The following is a 12232-nucleotide window of genomic DNA, read 5'->3' as shown; positions in this document are numbered from 1 at the left end:
AAAGGAAAGTGATAGAGTAGCCTCCTCTGTGCCATTAATCCTTACAGTAGATGTTTCTTCTTGTCTTCATAGGTAACTATGTATGCTATATACGTCTGCCTTGTTGTCTTAACTTAAAAACCATTAATCCAATGATTTCATCTAGGAGTGTATATTAAAATCAACTGTAGAAACATTAAAGAAATACGCATGATCAAATTCAGTATCTCCATGGGTGGGGTTCAGACGTGGGTGTGGGGGGTGTGTGTGTGTGTGTGTGTGTGTGTGTGTGACAACTCCTTAGTGATTCTGGTGAGTGTTCTTGTTTGGGAGTCACTGCTATAGATGACAGCATACACAATAAAGAGATAACGCCTTCATAGACTTAGTATTCCTCTGTGCTGAAGAGCAGTGTTTCCCAAATTGTAATAAGCATTGTAAGAACTGTAAATTGTTAAAAATGTGCATTCCTGTGTCTGTCACCAAATTTGGATTTTTTTTTTTTTTTTTTTACATTTAGATCTGAGTCGGGGCTCAGGAGTCTAATTTTTAATTTAATGGCTAGAAGAACCAAATGGTACCAATGCCTGATGCCTCTCTTATGGCCTTTTTAATGGATCAAAGCCAATGGCATATCCTTGAAAAGAGATACAGTTCATGAAAGAGCTTACATTTTAGAAGCTGAAGCCTGGGTTTGAAATAATGATGCTGTTTTTCTTATAGCATTGTAACATTGGGCAAGGTACTTAGCTTTTTCGATCTTCCGTTTTCTCCTTCGGAAAGTGGAAATATCAAAGCACATCATCTTACAGGGATATCACGTGCTTAGATTGTAATGAATGTACAACATTGAATTTCTACGTGTGCCTTCGAATTTCTTTTAGAATTTGGCAAGGTCATGTTGGGCTCTGAGTGGAAGTGATATATGATGGTTTTGAGCTGAAATGTTTAAGATCTAATGTACAACCCTCCAGCTTTTTCTACCCTGCCACAGCTATGGGGAAGCCAGGTATTCCAATGGCATAACTCCAAGATGCAAATATCTGACATCTCTGATTCATTGCTTGGAAGGAAGCTTCCCTGGAGAGCTGCTGAAATTACTGCATATTGAAACCATTTTGTATTAAGCCACAGAATTTTTTGTGGTTGTTCATTAGTGCAGCATATATACATAGACACACTGACATATTGCTTACTGGATACCAATAAGTGCCTTCTCACAAATACTCCTAAGACTCTATCTCCAAAGTAAATTTATCCTCTCTCTTCCAAAACCTATAGATGTTATTGTTGGCAGCACCCTACCTAGCTTTCCAAGCCAATAAAGGTAGTTATTTTTTGTAGGGTTTTCACTTCTTCCTCTGCATATCCAATCGGTTACTGTATTAGTCTTCTCAGGCTGCCATAACAAAATACCACCAACTGAGTGGTATAAACAGCAGAAATTTATTTCCACAATTCTGTAGTCTAGAAGTCCCAGATCAAGGTGCTGGCAATATTAGTTTCTGGTGAGGCTTTACTTCCTGGCTTGCAAATGGCTGCCTTCTTGCTGTGTTCTTATATAGCCTTTCTTCTGTATGCACATGTGGGGGGAGGGCGGAGAGAGAGAGAGAGAGAGAGAGAGAGGGGAGGGGAGGAGAGGGGAGGGAAGAGGAGACGAGAAGAGAAGAGAAGAGAAGAGAAGAGAAGAGAAGAGAAGAGAAGAGATATATGATGGCTCTTCCTCTTCTTGTTCTTTATTTATTTGGGACGGTGTTGCTCCGTTGCCCAGGCTAGATTGCAGTGGTGGGAACTCAGCTCATTGCAACCTCCTCCTCCCATGCTCAAACATTAGTCCCACCTCAGCCTCCCGTGTAGCTGGGACCACATTGCGCACCACCACATCCAGCTCTCTCCCTCTTCTTATTTTTTTCTATTGTATTTGGCTCTGGGGTACATTTGCATATCCTGCATCCTGCAGGATTGTTGCATAGGTACCTATGTGCCATGGTGATTTGCTGTCTCCATCCCCCCCACCTCCCATCGCTTACATCAGGCATTTCTCCCAGTGTTATCCCTCCCCATCCTCTCCACCCCCCTTCTCTCCCTCCCCTCCCCTCCTTTCACCCCCCACCTAGCCCTGTGAGTGTTGTTCCCTTCTCTCTGCCCAAGTGTTCTCATTGTTCATCACCCGCCTATGAGTGAAAACATGTGGTGTTTGGTTTTCTGTTCTTGTGTCAGTTTGCTGAGAATGATGGTTTCTGCATTCATCCATGTCTCTACAAAGGACACAAACTCATTGTTTTTTATGGCTGCACAGTGCGATGGTGTATATGTCCCACATTTTCTTTGTCCAGTCTATCATTGATGGGGATTTGGGTTGGTTCCAGGTCTTTGCTATTGTAAACAGTGCCATAATGAACATATGTGTGCATGTGTCTTTATAATAGAACGATTTATAATCTTTTGGGTATATACCCAGTATTTGGATTGCTGGGTCAAATGGAATTTCTATTTCTAGATACTTGAGGTATTGCCACACTGTCTTCCATAATGGTTGAACTAATTTACACTCCCACCAACAGTGTAAAAGTGTTCCTATTTCTCCATATCCTCTCCAGCATCTGTTGTCTCCAGATTTTTTAATGATCACCATTCTGACTGGCGTGAGATGGCATCCCAATGTGGTTTTGATTTGCATTTCTCTAATGGCCAATGATGATGAGCATTTTTTTTTGAGACGGAGTTTCGCTCTTGTTACCCAGGCTGGACTGCAATGGCGCAATCTCGGCTCACTGCAACCTCCGTCTCCCAGGTTCAGGCAATTCTCCTGCTTCAGCCTCCTGAGTAGCTGGGATTACAGGCACGCACCACCGTGCCCAGCTAATTTTTAGTATTTTTAGTAGAGACGGGGTTTCACCATGTTGACCAGGATGGTCTCAATCTCTTGACCTCGTGATCCACCCGCCTCGGCCTCCCAAAGTGCTGGGATTACAGGCGTGAGAGCATTTTTTCATATGCTTGTTGGCTGCATATTTGTCTTCTTTTGAAAAGTATCTGTTTATATCCTTCGCCCACTTTTGAATAGGTTTGTTTGTTTCTTGTAAATCTGCTTTAGTTCTTTGTAGATTGTAGATATTAGCCCTTTGTCAGATGGGTAGATAGCAAAAATTTTTTCCCATTCTATTGGTTACTAGTTTACTCTAATGATTGTTTGTTTTGCTGTCCAGAAGCTTTTAAGTTAATTAGATCCCATTTGTCTATTTTGGCTTTTGTTGCCATTGCTTTTGGTGTTTTAGTCATGAAGTCCTTGCCTGTGCCTATGTCCTGAAAGGTGTTGTGTAGGTTTTCTTCTAGTTTTTTTTATGGTGTTAGGTCTTATGTTTAAATCTTTAATCCATCTGGAGTTAATTTTTGTATAAGGTGTAAGGAAGGGATCCAGCTTCTGCTTTCTGCACATGGCTAGCCAGTTTTCCCAACACCATTTATTAAACAGGGAATCCTTTCCCCATTGCTTGTTTTGGTCCAGTTTGTCAAAGTTCAGATGGTTGTAGATGTGTGGCGTTGCATCTGCAGTCTCTGTTCTGTTCCATTGGTCTATATCTCTGTTTTGGTACCAGTACCATGCTGTTTTTATTATTGTAGCCTTGTCATATTGTTTGTAGTCAGGTAGCAAGATGCCTCCAGCTTTGTTCTTTTTGCTTAGGATTGTCCTGGCTATATGGGCTCTCTTTTGGTTCCATATGAAGTTTAAAGTGGTTTTCTCCAGTTCTGTGAAGAAGGTCAATGGTAGCTTGATGGGGATAGCATTGAATCTATAAATTACTTTGGGCAGCCATTTTCACAATATTGATTCTTCCAAACTATGATCATGGAATGTTTTTCCATGTGTTTGTGTCCTCTCATTTCCTTGATCAGTGGTTTGTAGTTCTCCTTGAAGAGATCTTTTACATCCTTTGTTAGTTGTATTCCTAGGTATTGTATTCTTTTTGTAGCAATTGTAAATGGGAGTTCTTTCATGATTTGGTTCTCTGTTTGTCTGTTATTGGTGTATAGGAATACCTGTGATTTCTGCACATTGATTTTGTATCCTGAGACTTTGCTGAAGTTGCTTATCAGCTTAAGGAGGTTTTGGGCTGATACAATGGGGTCTTCTGAATATACAATCATGTTGTCTGCAAATAGGGACAGTTTGACTTCTTCTTTTCCTAATTGAATGACCTTTATTTCTTTTTCTTGCCTAATTGCTCTGGCTAGAACTTCCAATACTATATTGAATAGGAGTGGTGAGAGAGGGCATCCTTGTCTAGTGCCAGTTTTTAAAGGGAATGCTTCTAGTTTTTGCCCATTCAGTATGATATTGGCTGTGGGTTTGTCATAAATAGCTTTTATTATTTTGAAATACATTCCATCAATGCCTAGTTTATTGAGAGTTTTTAGCATAAAGGGCTGTTGAATTTTGTTGAAGGCCTTCTCTGCATCTATTGAGATAATCGTGGTTTTTGTCTTTGGTTCTGTTTGTGTGGTGGATTATGTTTATAGATTTACATATGTTGAACCAGCTTTGCATCCCTGGGATGAAGCCTACTTGATCGTGGTGGATAAGCTTTTTGATGTGCTGTTGGAATCGGTTTACCAGTATTTTATTGAAGATTTTTGCATCGATGTTCATCATGGATATTGGCCTATAGTTTTCTTTTTTAGTTGTGTCTCTGCCAGGTTTTGGTATCAGGATGATGTTGGCCTCATAAAATGAGTTAGGTAGGATTTCCTCTTTTTGTATTGTTTGGAATAGTTTCAACAGGAATGGTACCAGCTCCTCTTTGTATGTGTGGTAAAATTCAGCTGTGAACCCGTCTGGTCATGGACTTTTTTTGGTTGGTAGGCTATTAATTTCTGCCTCGACTTCAGATCTTGTTATTGGTCCTTTCAGGGTTTCAACTTCTTCTTGGCTTAGTCTTGGGAGTGTGCAAGTGTCCGGGAATGTATCCATTTCTTCAGATTTACTGGTTTATGCGCATAGAGTTGTTTGTAGTAATCTCTAATGGTAGTTTGTATTTCCGAGGAATGTAGTGATCTCCCCTTTATCATTTTTCATTGCATCTATTTGATTCTTGTCTCTTTTCTTTTTTATTAGTCTAGGTAGCGGTCTATTTTGTTGATCTTTTCAAAAAACCAGCTCCTGGATTTACTGATTTTTTGAAGGGTTTCTTGTGTCTTTATCTCCTTTAGTTCTGCTCTGATCTTAGTTATTTCTTGTCTTCTGCTTGCTTTTGAGTTTATTTTATCTTGCTCCTCTAGCTCTTTCAATTTTGACAATAGGGTGTCAATTTTAGATCTTTCCTTGTTTCTCATGTGGGCATTTATTGCTATAAATTTTCCTCTAGACACTGCTTTAAATGTGTCCCATAGGATCTCGTATGTTTTGTCTTCATTCTCATTGGTTTCGAGAACATCTTTATTTCTGCCTTCATTTCATTGTTTATCCAATTGACATTCAGGAGCCAGTTGTTCAATTTCCATGTGATTGTGCAATTTTTAGTTCTTTTCTTAATCCTGAGTTCTAATTTGATTGCACTGTGGTCTGAGAGACTGTTTGTTATGATTTCCATTCTTTTGCATTTGCTGAGGAGTGATTTACTTCCAATTATGTGGTCAACTTTGGAGTAAGTGCAATGTGGTGCTGAGAAGAATGTGTATTCTATGGATCTGGGGTGGAGTGTCCTGTAACTGTCTATTAGGTCTGCTTGGTCCAGATCTGCATTCAAGTCCTGAACATCCTTGTTGACTTTCTGTCTCATTGATCTGTCCAATATTGTCAGTGGCGTGTTAAAGTCTCCCACTATTATTGTGTAGGAGTCTAAGTTGCTTTGTAGGTTGTTAAGAACTGGCTTTATGTATCTGGGTGCTCCTGTATTGGGTGCATATATATTTAGGATAGTTAGCTCTTCTTGTTGCCTTGATCCTTTTACCATTATATAATGCCCTTCTTTGTCTCTTTTGACCTTTGTTGGTTTAAAGTCTGTTTTATCAGAGACTAGGATTACTACCCCTGCTTTTTTTTGCTCTCTATTTGCTTGGTAAATCTTCTTCGATCCCTTTATTTTGAGTCTGTGTGAGTCTTTGCATGTGAGATGTGTCTCCTGAATACAGCACACTGATGGGTCTTGAATTTTTACCAGTTTGCCAGTCTGTGTCTTTTGATTGGGGCATTTAGACCATTTATAGTCAATGTTAATATTGTTGTGTTTGAATTTGGTTCTCCCATTTTGTTACTGGCTGGGTGTTTTGCCTGATAGTTGATGCAGTTTCTTCATTGCGTTGTTGTTCATTACCATTTGGTACATTTTTGCAGTGGCTGGTACTCGTTGTTCCTTTCCATGTTTATTACTTCCTTCAGTAGCTCTTGTAAGGCTGGTCTTTTAGCGATGAACTCTCTCAGCAATTGCTTGTCTGTAAAGGATTTTATTTCTCCTACACTTAAGAAGCTTAGTTTGGCTGAATATGAAATTCTGGGTTGAAAGTTCTTTTCTTTAAGGATGCTGAATATTGACCCTCACCCTCTTCTAGCTTGCAGGGTTTCTGCCTAGAGATCTGCTGTGAGTCTGATGGTCTTTCCTTTGTGGGTGACTCGACCTTTCTCTCTGGCTGACCTTAGGATTTTTTCCTTCAGTTCAACCCTGGAGAATCTGACAAGCATGTGCCTTGGGGTTGCTCTTCTTGAGGAATATCTTTGTGGTATTCTCTGTATTTCCTGGATTTGAATGTTGGCTTGCCTTGTTAGGTTGGAGAAGTTCTCTTGCATAATATCTCAAAGAGTGTTTTCCAACTCGGATTTGTTCTCCCTGTCACATTCAGGTATGCCAATCAAGTGTAGATTAGGTCTTTTCACATACTCCCATAGTTCTTGGAGGCTTTTTTCATTTTCTTTCACTCTTTTTTCTCTAATCTTGCCGTCTTGTTTTATTTCATTGATTTGGTCTTCTATTTCTGATATCCTTTCTTCTGCTTGATCAATTTGACTGTTGAAACTTGTGTATGCCTCGTGAAGTTCTCGTGCTTTGTTTTTCAGCTCCATCAAGTCGTTTATGTGCTTCTCTAAGCTGGTTATTCTAGTTAGCATTTCATCTAGCCTTTTTTTCAAGGTTCTTAGTTGCTTTGCGTTGGGTTATAACATGGTCTTTTAACTCAGAGAAGTTTGTTATTACCCACCTTCTGAAGCCTGCTTCTGTCAATTCGTCAGATTCATTCTCTGTCTTTTTTTGTTTCCTTAATGGTGAGGAGTTGTGATCCCTGGGAGGACAAGAGGTGTTCTGGTCTTTGATGGTTTCATCCTTTTTGTGCTGTTTTTTGTTCCCATCTTTGTGGATTTATCTCCCTTTGATCTTTGAAGCCAGTGATTTCCGGAAGAGTCTCTGAGTGGATGTCCTTTCTGTTGAGGTTGGAGCTATATCTTTTTTGGCCTGTACAGAGTGTTGCTGGGCTCTCTCAGATTCAGTCAGGTTGCTGGGTGGGTGGTCCTTCCCTGGAATTTGTTTGCAGGTGAGATTGGACCTGCCTTCCCAATGGCGTCTCTCTTTCCTGGAGCTCGATCTGCCTGGTTGGGGTCAAACTAGTGTATTTGCTGCCAAACTCTCTAGGGAGGGCTTCAGTTTGAGTTCTGTGGGGTGGGGCCTGTTTCCCTGCTTTCAACTCTGCCTTTTTCTGTGGGACAGTCAGTCTCACTTGCCTTAGTCCAAACTTTTGCCCAGGTCCATGAGACAACTTGCTGCTCCTGGTGGGAGCTGTAGCTCAGATTTGCATCAACAACCCACGAGGCACCCCACAGTCTGATAGGGCTCTTGTGGACCAGGGGTTGCAGAAGGGATGAGGTTAGCACAGGATCCAAATCAGAGCACTGAGGGGGTTAAGTCCCCTGACCCTTCGAGCCGGCTGCATGTTCCAGGTGGGGACGCTCCCCACCCTGTCTTGGTTCGCCCCTCCTGGGTGGCTCTCCCCCTGCAGCTCCTTCTTTGGGCTATTTTCAGTGCCCTATCAGTCCCACCGAAATGAACCTGGCACCATGTTTGGAATCGTGAAGTCCTCCAGCCCTCTGCATCTCATTTGCTGGGAGTGACATTCTGGTGTTGCCTTCTCTGGGCCATCTTGGTGCTGCCCCTCTTTCTCCCTCTTCTTAATGGGTTATCAGTCCTGTTAGATTAAGGCCTCAACTTCATGATCTAATTTAAGCTCAGTTACCTCCTTATAGGCCCTATCTCCAAATGTAGTCACACTGGAGGTTAGGGTTTCAACATATGAATTTGCAGAGGGAGATGCAATTCAGTCCATAATAGTTACCATATCCCACACAGCCTGCAAGCGAAAAAATCTTGAATGTTTGTTCATTTATTCTATCCTCATTGCTCTTTCAGATACTGCAATTAGTTTTTTCTTAAAAAACAGGTTTAGAAATGGAATGTGCATTTCATTCTCTTCCCCTCTAGGAGTCAGGCAACTCTTCTGGTTTTGTATGTATGCACTTTTTTACACAAATATTAATCTGTTTGTTCTACAAAAATGTTTCCTCTGCAAACATGAATTTTTTCACTTAACAATGTAGTTTTTATATCCATATAAGTACATTTTAAAACCTTCTCATTCTATGTAGCGGCTGTAAAATACTACATTTTTTGGATGTAAAAAGACTTTTTAAAATCTATCTTCCACTGATCAGCATTTATGCTGTTTCAATCTTTTGGCGGTATATGCTGAAATATAAAGTATAATTTTGAGAAGTATGGTTTTGCACAGATAAAAGTATATCAGTATGATAAAATCCTGAAATTCCTAGCTGAAAGGATTATGCATTTGTATTGTTAGTCAATGTGGCCAAATATCTGTAACACTTTAATTGGTTTCCTTGCAGCAAAACACACTACTTCCCAATTTCCCTCTCTTTGCCACACTGGTGTATGAGACTTTTCAATGGTTTTGTATTTCCATTGGGTTTAAGCTCCTCCGTGCAGCAGGCAGAGCCCTTTATAATCTTCCCCTGCTTGTCTTTCTACCCTTTATATTTTCTCATTCTTTACTTTTTGCTACTTCAATGCAAACTGCTTATAGTTCTGTGCCACAATGCTCTTTGACTCCATGTCTGAGCATACATATCATTTCATTTCTCTGGAATGCTGCCCTTGGTACTTTTTGCTTATGTAATTCTTATTTTATCTTTCAAAATCCAATTCAGTCATCATTTCCCCTGAGTTTTACCTGCTCCTTGAGCCTATTTATGTTGTGGACTTGTTAACCTATGTTTCTGTGGGCAACAGTCAGCATAGTGTCTAGTGTCTGACAGATCCTCAGATACTTTTTGCTCATATTTAAAAATTTTTATATACATCTTTAACAATGTACTCTGAATTATACTCCAACAAACTGCCTGTTTATTTTTCAATTGCGGGCTGAACGTAGAGATTTCTATTCTTATGTCTTAGAAGATACACATGGATATTTAGATATCTGACCAGTGTAGGTAATCTACATTTGATAGTTCAGCCACTAGTGTGGGTTTTATTTTGCTTGAGTTTCTTAATGTGACTGTTCTGTCTGATTCACTGCATAGTTTCCACATCCTACCTTCATTTTCTTGTGTGTTCAGACTAGATTTATATTTTGTACTGAATTCATCTCTCTACAGTCATCATTTATCTGAGGAGCATGCAATGTATTACATGCATTGATGTATCACATGCATTGATAAACTTTTTCATTCATTCCACTAACTTATAATGAGGACCTACTTTGTGCTAGACACTGCTCTTGGCACTAAGGAAAAAGACAAAATCCCCAATCTCATTATATATTAATGGGGAAAGACAGGCAATAAATAAACATATAGAATAAAGTCACATGGGAGTAAGTAATGGGAAGAAAAATAAAACAGATAAGGGATTATTAAATGGGGGCAAGTGGGCCTATTAGTTTTAGAATTGGTAGGGAAGAACTTTCTGAGTAGGTGATATTTGAGCATTTCATTGTGTCAGTGAAATGAGGGAATGGCTATGTAAAAATATGGAGAAGGCTCATTCCAGGCATTTGGTATAGATAGTACAAGGCTCTGAAGAGGAAATGTGCTTGATGGGTTCTCAGAACTACAAGAATTTGAGACTAGCTGGAGCAGGGTGAATGAAAGACGAATGGAAGGAGGTAAAATTACAGACAAGAAAGTACAAGATTGCATAGGGTAGTGTAGGTCCTGGTAGGAATTTGGGGTTTCATAGAGAGTCAACAAAGAGTTTTGAGCAGGGCAATCTCTGATCAGATTTACATTAAAAAAAACTCTGCTGTTTTTGATATGAGAAGGTTGCAGGGAGTAGGATATTGGGAGCATAGGGAGAATGGATACAAGGCAATTGCGCCTTTACAGAGAGAACACTGGTGAACAGTATAATGATAAGTCATCGGTTCTGTAGGCTCTCACCTTAGTAATTTCTGAAGAGACTTCTTATAATTGCCAATAGAGTTTTAAATAACAGAGCAAAGCATATAAATAAGTACAACTTAAAAACATTCTAATTTTAAAAAGTCTGATTTGTAATGACTAATAATTAGTTCTACCTGTATTTTAAAACACAGAATTTTTTTTATTAAAATAATTTTTGTGAGTAGATACAGAAAATTTAATGATGCTTGCCTTTATATCCTTTTAATTAGGTAGAAATTACAACAACAAAAAAAGCAGAATGTACAAAACCAAGAGACAGTCTGTCATGTGAAGGGTCATTCGATGAAGAAGCTTCTGCACAGTCCTTTCAGGAAGCGTTAAGTCAATGGAGAACTGGAAATCACGATGACCAGAAACAGAATTTACATGCAGAAAAAGGTATGGCTTTCTTTTTTTTTTTTTTTTTTTGGAGTGCAGTAGCATGATCTTGGCTCACTGCAACCTTTGCCTCCCAAGTTCAAGTGATTCTCCTGCCTCCTAAGTATCTGGGATTACAGGTGTCTGCCACCACACCCAGCTAATTTTTGTATTTTTAGTAGAGATAGGGTTTTGCAATGTTGGCCAGGCTGGTCTTGAACTCCTAACCTCAGGTGATCCACGTGCCTTGGCCTCCCAAAGTGCTGGGATTACCATGCCCAGCCAGTATGGTTATTTTTATAATGTGAACGTTTTAAAATGAGGCTGACTTTAGTTTATTTGCCTCCATTCTCTGTGAATATAAATGTGATGTTCAAAAACTCTGTAAACACTAGGATAGCAGTTTGCTATAACTCGTCAAAGCAGTTTGCACTGTGTGATCATTGGTGAGTGGTTTAATATTGATAGGCACTCAATTGGGCACTAGAGGCATTTGCATTTGCTTTCTATGTAAATTCAGACTGTCAAATGAATGGATAATTGGATTCTTTAAGTTCTTCTTCTAGTAGAATATTTTTTCCAGGACAACTGTTGTTTTTTTGAATGGTAATTGTAACACATAAAATGGGAGAGTCTGTGAGATAGAGAAGAAATGTTTTTTTAAAATATTTGACCTAAAAATATGATTTTAAGGACCACTGTGAACTTCAGGGGGAGAATTGATTTGGGTTCTCATTGGTTTTGTTTCTTTGTGAACTGCTTTTGTTCTTTATTTTTTTATGATTTTCACTTCTGCAGTCTATAGACATTGATTGTCTAGATGACTTAACAGTATCTTTAAGTTTTTCAGTATATCTTGAGGAAAACTATAAGTTTTTAAAGTATTCAATTTATTAATTTTATTACTCGGAATCTTGTAGTGTCTTCCAATTGCTTTTCATTAAATATAAAATGTTAGCTAAATTTCAGTCATTTATCTTATTTGCCAATTTTACTCTTTTTATTTCATTCTTTTCCAGTGGAGAAACTCTCCTGATTATTACTCTTTTATTACACAGTGTAATTTCTAATCTCAAAGTATCACATACCATCTTCTAATTGAATTTTTAAATAAATTTTCTTCCAGTATTTTTCTGCATTTATTTATTACACATCAGTTGACATTTTCAGGACATTATTTGTATGCTCTCTTCTTAGTAGTTCATATCTTAATATACACCTCATTTCTCATTGGCTGTGTTATTTTTTGTGCTTTATAATTGCTACTTCATGCATTTTGTTTCTACTTTTCAACCCTAAAAAGTACTAAGTATTCTATAGAAATCCTTCTTTGTCTACTTTGAAAGCCATAGTATTTAATATAATACTGTATTGAGTTGAAAAGTCACAAGATCAGAAGTCCAACTCTTTTAAAATTTGTTTTCCATAATAGAA

The 12232-nt window shown here is 38.8% G+C and overlaps 1 protein-coding gene across 3 annotated transcripts in view; it reads left to right on the top strand.

Moving 5' to 3' along the window:
- The window catches only part of ZBBX (zinc finger B-box domain containing), a 115650-nt gene that overhangs the window by 49617 nt on the left and 53801 nt on the right, over positions 1-12232 (top strand). For all 3 annotated transcript variants that reach the window (XM_021669517.2, XM_064378892.1, XM_064378893.1), the window contains one exon: positions 10651-10819. In XM_021669517.2, the coding sequence (XP_021525192.2) occupies positions 10651-10819 (169 nt within the window). The remainder of the gene's footprint in view (positions 1-10650; positions 10820-12232) is intronic.

Source organism: Aotus nancymaae, unplaced genomic scaffold, assembly GCF_030222135.1.
Source record: "Aotus nancymaae isolate 86718 unplaced genomic scaffold, 86718_ANA_hifiasm-v0.15.2.pri h1tg000019l, whole genome shotgun sequence".
In the NCBI taxonomy this organism is placed as follows: domain Eukaryota; kingdom Metazoa; phylum Chordata; class Mammalia; order Primates; family Aotidae; genus Aotus; species Aotus nancymaae.
Note: the sequence above shows the minus strand (reverse complement) of the source record. Positions and strands in the feature narration are given on the sequence as shown.